The following is a 17,446-nucleotide window of genomic DNA, read 5'->3' on the forward strand; positions in this document are numbered from 1 at the left end:
AAAGCAGTAATGAGTGCTTTCTTTCAAATACCAGAAAACAGCAACATGAAGACTGCAGTCTGTCAAAGCCTAGACATGTGAGGGACTACGGGCAGACAGGACGTTTTCGTTTGTGACGGAAAATGCGTTGCCTACGCTGTCTGGACTACTGGACAATTAATATAAAAACTTCCAGAATCTGGTTTCCAAACTCCTCAGCTACTTCCCTTGAGCCCGTATGCTCCACAGTGGGGAGCAGGATGGGCAGGCATTAAAAAAGGTCCAAATGAACAAGACTGAAATGCTCTGAAATTCAGTGACTCGTTCTGCCAGGTCTCACCTCCTGCCCCACAGGGACCTGCCTCCTCCGACCTGCCCTCAGTTACACGTTACTGTACCAGGAGTGGAAGCCCTTGGGATCAGACCTTCCTCCTGCACTTCGAAGCCGTGGCCGGAAGGCAGCCCTACTTGCAGAACACTGGCTATATGATTTAAGAGGCGGGGATAACTACATGGTAAATTCCAAGAAGAAACAAGATCGCTGTCTCAGTTGTTAGCACAATAGTTATGAGATTGATAGATCAGACTAAATACTTTGTTTTCCTTACACCTGTTAGAAAGTGATTAAAGGGAAGTTCTCTGTAGCTGAACTGAACTGCATACTTTGAGTGCAAAATTTAACAAGTTCCTAAATGTACAGCAGATTGTGGAACACTCAGAGTAGTGCTGCCATATTGCCAAATACTTTTGGAGAAACATAGGGAAAAATGCATTAATTTACTAAAACGTCGGTGGTAATCTAAGCAAAGTCAAATAAGATAACAGGGAGAAAAATGCTTGGTAAAATCCACGTGTGGGAGAACAACCCTAACCAACTGAGATCTGAATATGAAAAAGTCATTTTGGAACAGACTCCATACTTAAATTTTCTATAATGGGATCACTACTGAAATATGTGCCACGAAATCCAAGCTAATATACACTGATATTCATATTCAGAAGCTCCAGCTCATTCACTTGCAGTCAAAAGGTTTAAGATCAAGAAGAAAAGTAAAAAGTTCAAAGAACGAACCCGAAAAGGTGAGGTGTCTTGCAGACAGCTCTCTGCTAGTACTCAGAAATGTACACTCAACACCGGTACGAGCCTGCCAGTCTACTGCAGCCAGAGAATTTCACCTTCACCTCAGTCTTCTCATATTTGTATTCTTTGTAGAACATTTCAGTATCTATTGAACAAAAGTGTTGTATAAAGCCTTCAGGTTCTTCCTAGCCTTTGCTGCATCAAGCACAGAAGAGACAACAAACAGAAAACACCAGAAAAACCACACGTTTATCTAGAACTCACTTGGCCTACCTAGAGCCCACACTGTGACCTGAAGTCTTCCATCATGAGGCTGTGACCACAAGGCCTTTGACAAAAGGATCTTGTCTTACCTAGTGCCTCTACGACGATACATGCATTTGAGAGTACTGAAACAGGTAGCTGTGGCAAAGTACCTTAAGTAAGGTTCATATGTAACGTAAGGTTATCAACAACTGAATGCTGCAAGGCAGACGAACAGGGTCTAGTCCCATCCGGAGAGAAGACTCCTAAGTAGCAGGGGATGAACACAGGGAGACCACCTACACGGCTGTCGAGGTGCTCTCGGTCTTCCAAAACAAACTGCTTGGTAAGTAGCTTCTAAGTTGTAAGAATTTGCAATACAAAGCCTCAGCCCAGCAAGTTTCTTTTAATTTTTAAATGTACAGCATTTTAGTTCTACAAATGTAAAAAAAAAAAACCCAAGAAACTTTACAATGTTTTTTTTGCGCGTATAATGATCAAAACCAACTTGATTCAATAAAATTTGGTACGCAATTAATGTGGCCCAATTGCTTTTGATAACGCAGATAAAATGGCCGAGACATTTAGCTCTGAGAGACAGCATATGCAGTAACTGCTTTCCGTGACAAGAGTTACTACAGGCGCTGCAGACAGGTGTCTAGGAAGTGCTGCCACAGATTGCCAGGTAGGTACACACCGAACGTAGTCACATCTGAACGATACACCGCCGTGTGTCAGCCTACGGTGCCAGCTTTTGTTGCTCGAGGGAAAGTTTTGTTTTGTTTTGAAAGCACTACCCCCCAGAAATTACTAAGTGCAAGGCAAGGTTATGACTGAAATTACAAGCAAACAAGGAAACTTAAAAGTAGAGACTTAAACTTTGAAATCATACCAACCTGTTGTGCCAGGTTTCTTGTCATAATTGTAACTTTAGTTTAAGCTCCCATTAATACAGTTGCACTAACACACTGTGGCACAAATAACAAAATGTACCCACGTTACTTTTGAATTTCCTTGACCTTGCCAGGTTTTCACATCCTCCACATTACTAAATAGTAGTTATTTATATGTAATTGATAACCATTTTACAGTTACTCCATAGCTTTACAATACTGCCCGTACTATATCACAAGCATTACAAATCCTATAAAAAAGCAGCCCCTGTAGTGGCATACAAGAATAAATTAACCAAAAAAAAAAATTTAGTATTACCATTTATTGGTGACAAACACTACGTTTTACTTACATTCCATGGGGAGAAAAAATTCCAGCGTAAACAATGAACTGAAGCAGTACTTAACTTGCAAGGCTATCGTGCTTTACCTGGACCATATGCAAAAACTTTATTGCGCACAGTTCAGTGCGCAATAACACAACATCAAAAGCAACACAGTTTATATATAAACATAGGTAATTTTTTTCAGCCCTACATGGAGATGTAATTAAACAGTATAAAGCACTCAAGGAAAATCAATCTGCGGTTTTATATGCACTACATTGAGACCATATCCTGTAATGTAGTGAGCTGTGTGCCATCTACACACACAATCCTTAAAACATAGATCGGAGATCATTTAAAGTCATGTTGCATTCGAGTTCCCCTACCCCCCACTCAAGAAAACTAGAAATTAACCAAAAATGATCAAAGTTTAAAATTCCTAAAGTGTTTTAGTTCATTCAACCGTTGGATAATTAAGCTAGGTTTGCGAGAATACCGGACTTTTTAAAATGGCGGGCACACAATTTGTTTCCAGTGAAACTTTGCTATTTCAGTAAAAACAAAATAACCACATACATGGATATGATCTTCCCAAGTTAGTTCACAGATAACATGTCAGTCTCAAAAGACAAAGTTTCTAAACTGTGCTATTGTTCTAGATACAATTAAGAAACTTTAAAATGAAAAATTTATAGTGTCATTTCAATCAAAACAACATAATGAAACTAAAAATTTATCACTGCTTGAAGAAAAAGCAACGGTTATGATTTAGACACTACAGTAGGTTGTAAAGACTGTAGCACTCTAAAACAGTTAGGTTACATTAATAGGAAGCATTTGATTTTCTCTGGTGCTTTCAGGTTTGGGTCCAGTCAAAAGCCTTTTTTAGGCAGTGCTGTCCAGTGTTTGTCCCAAAGTGTTTGAGTTAGCCGGTTTGAGAAGAGGGTCACTTTCCATTTCTTGTTTCACACATCTACAAATGAGAAAACACCTGTTACTTGGGATAAAACACTCTTTCCACAAATAAGATGCTTCTAAATCAGATATAAAGGATTCGCGGTGTGTGTAACAATTTGTTTCCGTTAACTGGCCTCCATTCTTAAGCAATTAGCCCTTTGTTAATTCCACCATTTTGACAGCTTATTATCTAAATGAGAGGATAAATTCCGCTGCCTCCCCTTCTCCGGTCGGGGGGAGTACTTCGCAACCCCTCCGTGTTTCCGCTGAAGGCAAGCTGTGAAACCTGTACATTGTTCAGAGTTTGCGTACAGAAGACTTCTAGAGAGAGAGGAGCAGCTCCAACGCTTAAACACGCTGAAAAGTCACACTATTTACAAATATCTGTAAACAACTAGTTGTTACGGAGAGGGATCACAGTGAGAATTGCTCTGTATCCCAGCCGTTACATTCTGTGTACCGCTTCTGCTTAGTAATTTGCATTTGACACCTGAACGCTGCGAGCTTGATCATAAAACCTACCCTCTCATCCTCCTGAAGAAGATAACAGCCCTTGGCATTTTAACTTTTCTGGCAAAGAAAAACACTCTCACATTTTGTTTATAGAACATCATAGGGTTTTGCGTTTTCCATTAATGCAAGGGAAAGTCAACGGGTCACACTCACACAGACATTGGTCCATTTCCTGTTCTTGGCATCTCTGTGGTTTGTTGGTCCAACTCAGACAGCAACTTTAAAATATTCAATGCAGCCTAAAGAAAAGAGAGGGCAATTCAACCTGAGTTCATTTCATTAATTAGTGAAAGCGGGACCAGGGCTCACTTAAGACAAAAGTAATTGTTCTGGTTTTGGTAATACATTTTTGAAGGTGCATAATTACGGTGGGGGAAAAAAGCAACGGTGGAGAATTTCATCTTGCTACGTTAAGCAATAGAATGGTGCTGTGGCTAGGGGATTCCCCTCGCGTTTGTTTTAGCAATGGAGGAAAACGAATTCCTCAGTACTATTAAAATCAGGGAAAAAGACACTAAATTAATAACGGATCAAACGGTACAGAGCTCAACATAAAGGGCATTAAAACACAGAGAACCAAAAAGTCCTTTGCAGAAAAAGAAAACAAGTTACCCAGGAATCAAAAATACATCACAGGGAGGGCATGTGTGACTTGAGAGTCAGTGACATGGCCAGTGCAAAAGTCCGTCACCTCCTTTGAGGACTGAAACCTTTTTCAATTTTATTCAGATCAATTTCAGATGCACTTTTTCAGAACATCCCTGATTAGTTATGGCACATGTGTCAGTGAAAGCTGAACATCTGAACAGAGGAAGGTTCTCACGTTGGTCCAGTCACAATGTCTAAGCTCCGAACTGGCTGTCCTTCCTTTTCCCTTCTACCTACTGCACTGACCTGCGTGCTTAGTCTTACAGGAGCTCTTTACAGCAGGATGTAGAGCTGGGTACGAAAATGTCAAAATTAAGTGACAAAGATCAATGAAATCTCCATCAAACTATAGCCATTACAAAATTACTGGCAAAATTTTTAATATAAAAATCAGTAAAACCAGGTTTTCCTAAGTGTATCTACATATTGCAAACTATTACTTTAGCCTGCAGTCAGTACTCAGGTCGCCACTGCATACCAAAAAACCTAAACTCTCTTCAAGTTATAGTAGAGCGTGTACGTATTGTGAGCAATATCTGATGTCTTTTATAGAAAAAGTCCCTTACGTTTTACAGTCCAGAAGACTCATTCTTTCACAAGGAAATATTTCAGCTAGTATGAATAAAAGATTTTATTTATTAAGGGAGGTTCTGGGCCGTGTTAAAAGGAGTGTGGGCAGCAGGGCGAGGGAAGTTCTCCTCCCCCTCTGCTCTGCCCTAGCGAGGCCACACCTGCAGGGCTGCGGCCAGGTCTGGGCCCCCCAGTGCAAGAAGGGCAGGGAACTGCTGGAGCAAGGCCAGTGCAGAGCTGCCAAGGGGATCAGGGGCTGGAGCATCTCCCTTGTGAGGAAAGGCTGAGAGACCTGGGTTTCTTGAGCCTGGAGAAGAGAAGGCTGAGGGGTGATTTCATAAATACCTATGAACACCTAAAGGGCAGGTGTCAGATTGATGGGCCGGGCTCTTTTCAGCGGTGCCCAACAACAGGCCAAGGGGCCACGGGCACAAGCTGGAACACGGGAAGTTCCACTTAAACATTACGAGAAAAAACCCCTTCCCTGTGCAGGTGCCAGAGCAGGGGCACAGGCGGCCCAGAGAGGCTGTGGGGTCCCTTCCCTGGAGACATTCACACCCCGCCTGGACGCGGCCCTGTGCCCCTGCTCTGGGTGGGCCTGCTCACGCAGGGGTGGGACGGGGTGAGCTCCAGAGGGCCCTTCCAACCCCTACCAGTCTGGGATTCTGTGATGAACCGATTTTGGGTGTATCCCACTATCTAACGTGGAACTGCATTTCTTCCATTTTGGATTCCGTTCCAGCAGAAAGTCTGGTAACATGAACCCAAGTGTTACAGTTCCAGTGAAATATCAATGCATTCTGTTAAAGAAAAACTGGTATGCTCTTATGACTTAAAAGTTCTTTTTCATATGTTTTCTTTAATAAACGCTCACTCAAGTATCATCAAGATAAAGCAAATGCATTTTTTTGTAGACCAAAATTGTGAGCATATATTAAGCATTTTGAAGGTTATTTAGATTAGATTCTGATATTATTAATCAATCATTTCAAATTTTATGTGGAATATTAGACATAAATTAGCCAGGGAATCGTACAGCATTTAATTTATTGCTATCCAGCGGTAATATAAAACTTCGGTCTATCCGCTGCATCCCTTAACTCACTGAAGGCCAAAGAGAAACCATTTCAGCAAAATTCACCATACCATATCGTGGCAAGATTCTACATCCTTTCCAATTCCATGGCTGATCAGCGGTGGCTGAGAGGAACAGTTTATGAGAGATACAAACTCATTCTTGTTATTTTTTGGAAAGTCTTTATATTCAACCTGAAGAAAAGAGAAGGATTTGGTTCTGTTCAGTTAACCAAGTACAGAAAATATGTCACAATTGCTATAGATTATTTGCTCATATAGGAAGCTGAACCTTACTTTAATCATTCCGTCAGCCAGTAGAACCAGTTACTTTGAAGTCTGACTTCACTTGCAATGTTCTGCATTAATCGTAAGAGCTCTGCCAGCCTTCTGAACAAAAGTATGTAATAATGATATGTATTTCTATGTAAAAATGATTATTGCTGTGACCTTCATTCTGATCATAGCTATCTGCATTTAGAATTTTCCCTATTGTACTTTTCAATCCACTGAGCTCCTTTAACGTACTAATGCAGGAACTTATACGCAATTCTGATTAAGGGGACCAAACACAAGAAAACGTACAGCTTGCAGCAAATGTTAATGGATGAATGATTATTACAAAAAAATTATTTCAGATCAGCCAATTTCAAGTTCCTATCATGTTCATACATCATGGCAACTGTCAGAAAACGTTACTTTCAATTTTATTTTTCCAAAACTTCAGAGTACGCTGAATTAAGGCTGAGACTGCAGTACAGAAATGCACATTGGAAAACTAAATAAAAAAGCTGTAAAATTCAATACATTTCATATGTAAAGTAAAACATTTACATTAATTTTAGCCTCAGAATAACATCAGTCACCAGCAGAACTAAAAAGCTTTAGAACCAACAGCAGGTCAGGCCAGTTTGGAATGCTTTGGAAGAAATCTTGCAAAGCTGAACGTTTACCTGGATTCCTTGAACATTGGAAAGATAGTCCAGTTGCTCAGAGGGCCTCGTAAGTGGTCCGTGGGGTACATGGCCTGATGAGTTGTTATTCTTTAATATGGTCTCAGCAGTAGGAGAAGTACCACCATACAACAGCTCTCTCGCAATCATTGCTGTGACTGTAGCCTTGGCAGGATTCGGGGCTGCCCTGTTGAACTCTTTGGTGTGGTGTCCTTGGCTGGCTCCTACAGCCTGTGCAACCTCAGGGACCATGGGAAGAATTCCAGCAGGAAGCTGCTGATGGCTGAGATAAGGCATCCTAAACTCATCTTCTTTATTACCTGAGAAGAGAGAGGTACATATGAAACAGACGCTGGCTATTTCTGCAGGCACGCGAGGGCATATATAGGCATCAAAAGCCACTTTTGGGGAAAAAAAAAAGTTTCAAATGACTTTTGAAACACTAAAACTTAGTGAGCGTGATTTACCTTTGGTGGGTCAGAGTTTCAGCATCATCAAGACAGTTTGCTTACCGAATAAGTGATTCAGTGAACAAAATCCTCTCAAGGGGTAGATTTAGTTTGCAAGCCAGCAGTTGCATATCTGTGCTCTTCACAGTGCGCTAAACGGCACTATTGAGGGGACTGAGAAACATATCTCACATACACACACGTGCCAACAGGACCACATTTCTTTCAGTAAAGTTACTTACTAGTTGGAGTCTCTTCAGAGCCTGGCTCAAAGAAGGTTACTTTTCTTCCATCACCTGGTTTCTTCACTGGTGTCTTAAAAATAAAAGCAAAAAAAGCCAAAAACACAATATCCTTTCAAAACTCCCCCCCGCCAAGTTTCAAAGTTTTCAAGGCCTGGGTGATCTGACCACTTGAAATTTTACTGGAGAATTCCTTATTCAAAAACTTCAATTATTCTATAGGTACCAAGAAAAGACAAGTTCAGTGATTCTTACTCACTGAATGACAAACTACCTACGGAGTAGTGAAGTGGTATTAAGAACACAGATATTGAGAACAGGATGCCATAATAAGGTCAGTTAAACTAACATTAGTATTGTTGAAGACAATGTACTGGACACAAATGAGTATATACATGGAAAAGGAGAAAATTAAAAACAGACTTGCTATTTTAACTCCCTGGTAACATCTGCTGAATCAATAAATGAATGCAAAGCTCTTTCCCTGCTAAAGGACCCACCAAAGAAAGAGACCTATAACAAACTTGACTGCAATTGGCAATAAGGCTATGCAAAACTATTCCTACCACAAAGTCCTATAACCTACATGTCCATAAGCTTCTAAGACCGAATATATAATTTATCACAGGTTCTGAGCCATTTTATAAAGAAGAAAAATATTTTTTTAGCCTTCTGATGAGACTTTGATTTACTTGCAAAACTGAAACCTTAATGAATCCAAAATGCACTATTATTTAAAGAACAGTCACCTCAATACAACTGATTTCTGGCTGGGGCAGAAAGCAAAAGTTTATTACACCGTTATTGCCTTGCAAAGTTCCAACTCAGCTTTTGCTGTAGTGTCAAACAGTGGTGACTTTTAAAGATTCTTACCTTCTCTTCTGTCTTTAATGCTGGCTTTGGAGGTTGAGGTTGGGGGACTTTGAAACCTAGAAGTTCCAACATATTTTCAGCTGCATTGCGTTTAGCAACCTTTTTGTTCGTGCCCATTCCTTCAGCTGTGTGTACACCAACTTTCACCTGGACAAAGAGGAAGAAAAAACCAAATCAATTCTTAAACAGCAGTATGAGGATTCATTTCTTAGTGATCTGTCTCTCAAGCATGCTACGAGTCACAAAATAGTTCAAGTGATCATCATTCTAAGCAGGTTGTCATTTATTGTCAATGATCATTGGCCTCCAAGCACAAAAAACCCAAACAGAAGCCACACAAACTGTATTTCATCATCTCACCATGGCAACAGCCGAAATGCTCACAACTGGTATCACAGCAGACAAGTTTTCCAAGCTGAAGTTACAGGTTTAGCATATTTACTAATGTAATGGAAGGAAACCAACTACCTTTCCTGTCTTGGCCAGGATAGGAGAGAGGTCTGGAGAAGGCACTTAAGCATTAGAGGCTAGTAGATAACTCTGTATTAGAAACACTACTGTGCTCTTGGTATTTGGAACGCAGAGTGCGGAAAGTGCTGTGCTCTAAGGCGACACACAGAAACTCAGGGGAAGGAGGAAACGAAGGATACCCACGTTCATGTGAGTCCTACATTACAAAATACAAGAAGCTCAGTATCTCTTAACAGAATATTAATATTCCTGTTAATTAAAATATTAGGTAGTTGCAACATAGACTTCTGGTGCCCTATGCAATTTTTTTCTTTTTAAAACATGACTCAGATCACTTTTCTTGCACCTTTATCTTCCTTGAACGTAGCCCACCAGGTATCTTCTTAATAAATTTCATGGAAATTTGGCTGTAGGCCCGTTAACTTTGTATATCATCATGAGAACCTCATTACCATAAAAAAACCAACAAGCAACACCCTCCCCCACAAACAATACAAAACAAAAACTACAAGAAAACCCCAAAACTCACAGCCATGCAACTAGAGTTCTCAAATCAACATACAAACCTGCATAACAAACTCCCTGCGTCTTGGAAGACCACGTTCTGTGATGAGCATGTACTCTGGTTCCTTCTCTTTCTTGGCCTGCTGTATCTGGGCAAGTCTGCTAATGGGATTCATTCCTTGACCATATTCCGGACTTGTCTGCAGCTATGTAGAACAATGTTTAGGAAATAAGCCAAAATTTCTATTTGGCTTAATAGCCAAATGCAGCATGCCACTGAATTAATTCATCTCTAGAATTTAAGAACACTGAAATAAAAGTTGCTGAATGAAACACTGTCACAGCCAAAGAGAAACACTGGGTTTATTTGGCTCTGCTGTCACATCTGACCACATATAACCTACCACTGGTAATAGTTTTACAACTTCTAATCCTGCTATACCAGGAGGGGCAGACTTGCAGGAGAATTTGCACAGGCAAAATCATGCAAACCCCGAAGCTATAAAGTCTAAGGCTTGAAAGTCGAGCTTGGTTTTTATGTGCCACTCGTTCTTTTGTAAGGTTCCTCTTTCATCCTGAATTTACGGATAACTGTTGTAAAAGTGGTACGAGAACCCCGCTGTGGGAGCAAAATATCATTTCATTGGCAGTACCAGACTGCTGATGAAAGTTGAGCAGTTGAAGAGTGTTTGTAATTAACCCCAAAGTGTCTCTTATCTGATGATTATTTATAGCAGTCAGATTCCCAATCTGTTTTTCTCTTACCTTCACTATTGATTTTGTTTTCTTTTTGATTCGTGGCTTCATTTTCTCAACCGTAGGAAGGGGTGGCAATTTTTTCAGTTCTTCTAGGACTGCTATTGCAGCATTTTTCTTTGAGATCTTCTTGCTCTTTCCTTCACCTTCACCCATGAATTCTCCAACTGACACCTTGGTTACAAAGCTCTTCATATGGGGAGGACCACTTTCCTTGGTCACCTGTTTCAGAGGGAAAAACTGAGTGAAAGCGTGATAAACACTTATTAAAAATGGTAGGGCACATTGTTTATAGCAAACTTCCCTCAAGAACTAGGGATAAAGAGATTTTAGGTTCTCACACAATCCAGAAAGTAGAGATGTAAATCATACTCACTCTAATAACATAATCCCACCCAAATAAACATATACTTTAAAAAGATCAGATGCAGCGAGCAGTAAACAGTATTTACATATACGTCATTAACCCATCTTATTTAATTTACCGATTTACTCCTTCAATATTAAAAAGACAATTCTATTTCATCCGTGTGTACTTCCACACAGTTGACATCACCTCATTAAATACGTCATGGTACGGTAATAGAACATTATCAAGAAAACAATTCCGGCATTTTAGTTCAGAAATCAAGAATTCTGGAGACATCTAAAAGATAGCTACCTACTACAGATTTAGTCTTTTAACTCCGGTCATAACACATCATACTTCAAAATATCCATAAAGTCAAAAAATAGGAAAGAATTAAGAACTTCCACCCACAACTGGCTTTGTGTGACAGTATAGTTTTACCAGTGATGCTCAGGCTAATCTGCAGTAATTGAAAGCTTCATGTAAAACTTCATAGAAGAAGAGTTTTAGAAACAATTTAGTTACACACAATTGCATTTTCTTACTATAATAATTCAGATAGTTGACTTAAATGTTACTCCGCCAGCTCAGGAAAGCAGCATGATAAATTAATATTTTAGTGAAACAGAGATGCTCCTATGGAAGCTGTTGGTTTAAGATAACTAAAATGATCAAGGAGGGGCAAAGAGGCAGCAAGCAGCCAGGCCAAAGGGAAAGGAAAGCAAGATGCACATGAGGTCACCTCATGGCAAGAAAAGAAACCTATTTGTGAGATTCTGCAACTTGCGGGTAGTCCACATCAGTGCTTACTTCAGCAAATACTTCCATAAACGTCTTTCAGAGTGAGCTATACTCTTTTGCCTCGACTCTGCACTTCAATGTTCTAACCATTAATGGGGGGGATGTGTTTGTTTCTTCACTGTAATACTGATTTTTCATTCAAAAAGCTTGCAAAAAAGATTGCACAGACAACCACAGCATAGCTGTTCACTCATGTTATGATTTTAGTGCGTATATTTGTGAACAGGTGGATTTTTCTTTTTTGTTCACTTTACCATATAAACTGAGACAATCAGGGTGACTGTCAAAGGTAAAAGTGTATTCACAACTAACAAGACATGTTACAAGTCAGTTGTTTGGGTTATCTAGAAGAGACTCAACTTAATGTGTACCCTTAATATTCTAATAAAAACAGATCTAGAGCTTGTAAAATAAACATACCTCAAAATTCACAGGCAAGTTCCTTTTAAGTGCAATCTCAAAAACTTGGCTTATTTCAGATTTATTGAGATTTTCATCATCTGGTTCTTTTCCGTTAACCTAAAAGAAGCATACTCTATTTAAAATAAAGATCCTATTAAATTGAATTTTATCCATCCAACCAGTTTACTGAACTCTCAAAATTTTAATTAGTCTAACCTTTACTACCATTTTATGTGAATGTGTAGAAATGCAGCATACATACTACAGAACTGAAACTTAAGAAGCTCATTTAAGGTGTGTGTGTAAAAGCTAGCAAACCCTCATATTTTCATGTGCTTGTTACAGGAAAGAACAAATGGAATAAGGGCCAATAGGTTTAAAAAAAGTCTATTTATACAAAACCAAACTGAAGTGTTAAATGAGCTGATTTCCAAATGGAAGTACCTTTATGAAATAAAATTTTCATATGCTGATTGGACGTTTGTACCAAAAGCACTAAGACAGTATCAGATAAGAGAAAGGGCAGGAAAAATAAAGATTCTGAGAATGGGACCAATGTGAATAAAGGATGGCTAATTAGACCCTGGCGTAGCCCTGTCTTTTAACATGCTCCCTTGGCAAGTGCTTCATCTACAGATTTTTCTCTCATCTGAAGAGCGTACTATCAGGAACTTGCCTTAAATCAAACGGTGTACATCTCTGAGAACTCACACCTGCTAGGAGGACAGCAGTGCCAGGTGAAGCTTACCTACAGGCACTTCTACGTATCTCCAGGTAAAATTTTGATTGTGATTCCAAAAATGTCTTCACTGATGTTGGGATCAACATGAACTAAGAGGCATGGTAACAGCAACAGAGAAATTTTAAGACTAAATGTCCAGCAGTGATATTGGAAAGATTATGATAAAGACGAATAGCAACAATTTCACCAATTATATCATGCCACAATACTAGTTATGCAACCAGGTACCAAAAATTATTGAAATATTTTATTGGAGCAGCAGAAATATGCTAAAGAGCTCTCATTGTTAAAAATATTTCTGGTTGTAGCAAGCATCCCCAATGCCTGTTACAAAAAGTTAGATTAAAACCACAAAGGAAATTTTTTTCCCCACCACTTAAAGCAGCCTCTTCCCATCTCAGAACAAAACATGAGTAAAATTGATCTGTGGTTTTCACTCCTCCCACTGTCCCATCAGATTTCACACTGTTCTTACGGGTTGACCTTGTGTTTCAGGTTCAAGTTGCAAACATTTCAGAAGAGCACCTACAGTCCAACACCCTTTTACTATGTTAACATCTGATACTTCAGAGCCCACTACTACAGCCAGTCTCCAACCTCTGCGTGGAGGCATACACAGAGCAACCTTCAGCTCTGCGAAAACCGAGACCACGCGATGGCACCGCTCCCGCAGGAGCAAGGTGGATGCACTGCGCATTAGCCTGCATGAGAAACACGGAGGCAACACCTCCGCTAGAGGAACCATACTATACCTCAGCAGAAGGCACAACGCAGGGAAAAATTGGCAAAACCAAGATTGAATACAGGAGTCAAAAGTCTTGATGATCATATTCTAAAACCTATTTCAAATGCAATTGTAAGTTCAAACGGAATAGCATCATATGCCCAGAAAAAGTTATCTGAACTATTGAGGCCTTATTTTATTATGGTCTAGGTGTTACAGCAAGTTTACTGCCAGCACCTCTAGGAACGATCTGTCGCTGCCCTTACTGTCAAAACATTAGCACAATCACTTTAATTACAAATATTTTCCTGTCCTTTTAATTGCAGATATATTCTGGTTTTTCAGATTCTGACTTTTCTCCTTGCAAAGGTTACAAGGACTTCTCTTTACTGGATTAGATTTTCCCCCTTTAATATTCTTTCAAGAGAATACAAATAAATAGTATGGAATTATTTGCTACGTTATGGTGTGTATTCCTGACATACTCCAAGTCTGTTCTCACAGTGTAAAACACAGGTACTTTTCTTCAATACCTTTATCTAAAAAGAGTAAATTAATAGCAAAATAACAATTAAAAGGCTATAGCTATTTTACCAATTATTTTGCCTCCACTCAAGTTCTGAATAAGTTTATTTTATAGATTAAAAATAATCATACACACACGCTCTCCTTTCTCTTTCCCTGTACATCTCAAGGAAGATAAGTCTGCTTTTAAAGTAGTTTCAATGTGTGCATAGACTAAACTCTCCAAGGATGAGACCATGAATATAAGCATTTAGCACTCAAATTGTTCAAATCTATCTCTAACAAGTGATAAATGCAGTCACAAAAGAAAACAAAAGTGATTCATTAAAAAACTCCCAAGCAAACTGCAAAAGTTATATACTCCTTTAAGAGGGATTAGCCTTTTCCTAGGAACTCTAGCAAATTATGAAAACTGGTGGAGTAGCTGATTAGAACTACTCTGATTTCAACGCAGCTATCAGTCTGACTGTTTTCCCTTACGTTGAGGGTATAAAGAGCAGCTGCTATTTACCAAAAGAGTTGGCAAAAAACATAGAAGCCATTCGGGTTTTAGTGTTTTCAGGCAGAAGTTAGAATTTCTGTCTAAGAGTTGTGCTAGAAACCATAGCTTTCTGTATTTTCTAAGCTTTAAATCAATGCTTTATCATCTCTATATTTGAATGTGCAAAGTAACACCGTACTGCAACTTTGTCAGTGTATCTTAACTCCAGTCAGACTAATCTGGGTGGGAAGGGTCCTTTGGAGGTCTGCTGCTACAGCCTCGCACTCAAAGCAGAGCAGACTTCAAAATTAAATTGGGTTGCTCTGGCAGGGCTTTGTCTAGCTGAGAGCTAATATTGTTGAGTTTTTTTTCCTGCCACTTGCTTCTAGATTTGCAGTCTGAGAAGGTGTGGGAAATGGTCACTCTTACCCTTAAACTCTAATAATTTTGTTCAATGATTTCTTAAGCACTGAATATTTTCCAATTTAAAAATAGAAAAATAAAATCCCATAAATAAAAAATTGCAAAATAATAATAATAATAATAATTTAGAAAAATCGTTCTCCTTCCACCCTCCCCCCACAAAATACAAGAGTTCAAGCTTAAGCATATCCTGTTTACACACACGCACAAATGGGATACACAGAAATAACTAAATTTAAAAGAAAAATTACTGGCAACACGAAATGACAGGTAGGAAGTATCAGGATTATGTCTGCTTGTGACAACTTAGTTCACCTCCATTGTATACGTGCATTATAATAGCATCCCTTATGATCTTGCACAACCAAATCCTTCAAGGACCATGCCTTACTGAATGCAAGAACTAACAGTGCTCACTTAGTGGTGAAATCTTACTTATTTTATCTTCATCTTGCCTAGTGCAAAATGCTTTTACAAAACCAGCATTTCCCTCAGACATTCCTAAAACCACAATATTTGAAAGCCATGAATATTAATGAACTTATAATTTAAGTACCAAACTTCAAATTAAGATCTGACTTATTATAAAACAGTACCCTCTGTTCAAAGGATTGCTCTCCTTAAGCATAGCTGCATTTCTTACTGTTTTGTAGACAAGTCAAACATAAATAGAAAAATAAAATGACAAACACGTTTCTCATGAAAGTTTAAGTGACTTGCCCAGCATATGTATAGAAGGGTCAAGACAGCATCAGCTCCCAGTGAGCTTGCAGCTGTTTTATTCTTAAAATAGTTCTCCCTTCTTGCAATCTCTTGCAACATTCACAATAGTATTTCCCTTATCATGTCCTTAAAAAAAAGACCATAGGTTTACTTCCTTTAGCTCTTGATTTACACCCCTTAGACTGATGGAGACATCCTATAGAAAAGGATACGTGGTCAGGTAACGACAATTGCAGTGGTTGTTCTGAAGACCTCACATTGCTCAACTTTAAACACAACTCTACAAATATTCAGAAAGTCACTTGTACAGAAGCATTTCTAAAAAAGTGAACAGAAAATAATTCAGTTACATGTGATCCTATTTTCTGCAGAGTTGGGCTCCTTGGGTCCAGTACACAGAACTTTGCTACCTGAGGTGGAAAAACCAGCTGACGACAGCAAGTTACCTTTCAGGACGGTGAGTGCAAAAAGATGTTATGCATCACTGACACAGAACGACAATACTCAGGAATCTGGGGTTTCCCTGCACTGAGGGGGAACATCCCCTCAGGCTTGACCTCTCTTGCGTGAAGACCTCCAGCTTGTCCCTGACCACACTGTGCCTATAGCCAGTTCTAGATCTCAGTGCAGAACTCACCTCCACTCTTTCAGCTACTATTCCCAGCATCACTCTCTTCTACAGAATAGCATTTGTAATCCCTTGACTTCTAGTAGCCTCCATCATTCAATAATCTACATTTCTCCAGGAGAGCTTTCTGTTACCTGAACCACTACCATCTGCCCCCTAGGCCTCTTCACTGAACCACCAGATCCAGTGTTTTTGCTTAATTACCTGGGCAATGCTCTCTCCCACAAACACCTGGAAGTTTTAACTCAATGTCCCTTGGCTTCACAACACATTTCCTCAACCCTCTTGCTCTGCCATTCCTGATAGTTTCAGCTATTTTTTTTCCCCAGTCTGAGACCCCTTGTCACCCTCTTGCCCAATTCTTTATTTTCTTTCTTTCTCAGCACACAGCCAGACTCTGTATCCAGCAAGTTCTCATGCTCCCCAGACTGTTTAAGTTATCAGTCTAAACTCCGATTCCTGTTCCTCACCTTTCTGGCAATATCCTAGTCTCTCTTGCTTCTATGTTTGTATTGCATGGCCGCCTCCTCCTCAACATGATCTAGATGCCAGCATGAAGTACATCAATAGGTCTCTTGCTCTTAGTTCTAACATCAAGCCCTCACAATTCAGACGGGTATACTGAGCCCGTAAAGGTAAGACTAAATACACTCTTTGTGTAGTCTTTGGCCAAAGCAGTCAGCCAACACATGGAGAGGGTGCGCACAGTCAGCCAGCCCCAGAGCTATGCGTAACTCGCCCAATGAGACCTTCTGCCAAAAGCAACTTAACAAAAAAGCATGAAGAAAACCAATAGCAGGGTCTTGGAAGGGAAAGTGCTGGGCAGCCATAAATATATGGAGGGATAAAAATTTACTTCTTATATTAATATCAAAATGTGTGTATGAGTTTACTACTTCCATTAACTTCCTGCTCTTCTAGAACTTCTATGGTTCTTTCCAAAAATTATGTAGGAATTTTGCCCAGGAAGCAAACCCATATCTGATTTCTGTGTTGCCCATACTAGAATGCAAGTACCCCATTTACACACTTCTTCAGAAGTTTGTATATGATCTGTACCTGATAAGATATTAGTTCCTATCTATGCTTCCAGTGCTCATATCTGACAGAGGTCTA

At 39.5% G+C, this 17,446-nt stretch overlaps 1 protein-coding gene across 10 annotated transcripts in view; it reads right to left on the reverse strand.

Annotated features, from left to right (window-relative positions):
* Positions 1-1,693: 1,693 nt before the first annotated feature.
* STAU1 (staufen double-stranded RNA binding protein 1) overlaps positions 1,694-17,446 on the reverse strand; it is a 32,853-nt gene continuing 17,100 nt past the window's right edge. For 2 of the 10 annotated variants that reach the window (XM_075109198.1, XM_075109199.1), the window contains 9 exons: positions 12,103-12,201; positions 10,542-10,754; positions 9,839-9,982; positions 8,802-8,948; positions 7,929-8,001; positions 7,238-7,557; positions 6,357-6,479; positions 4,146-4,231; positions 1,694-3,495 (listed from right to left, as the gene is read on the reverse strand). In XM_075109198.1, coding sequence (XP_074965299.1) covers positions 3,408-3,495; positions 4,146-4,231; positions 6,357-6,479; positions 7,238-7,557; positions 7,929-8,001; positions 8,802-8,948; positions 9,839-9,982; positions 10,542-10,754; positions 12,103-12,201 — 1,293 coding nt within the window. In that variant the 3' untranslated portion in view covers positions 1,694-3,407. Of the gene's footprint in view, positions 3,496-4,145; positions 4,232-6,356; positions 6,480-7,237; positions 7,558-7,928; positions 8,002-8,801; positions 8,949-9,838; positions 9,983-10,541; positions 10,773-12,102; positions 12,202-17,446 lie in introns of all 10 variants that reach the window. The other 8 variants (XM_075109196.1, XM_075109197.1, XM_075109203.1 and 5 more) reach the window with 6 other exon arrangements.

This window comes from Phalacrocorax aristotelis, chromosome 13 (assembly GCF_949628215.1).
Source record: "Phalacrocorax aristotelis chromosome 13, bGulAri2.1, whole genome shotgun sequence".
Lineage (NCBI taxonomy): Eukaryota > Metazoa > Chordata > Aves > Suliformes > Phalacrocoracidae > Phalacrocorax > Phalacrocorax aristotelis.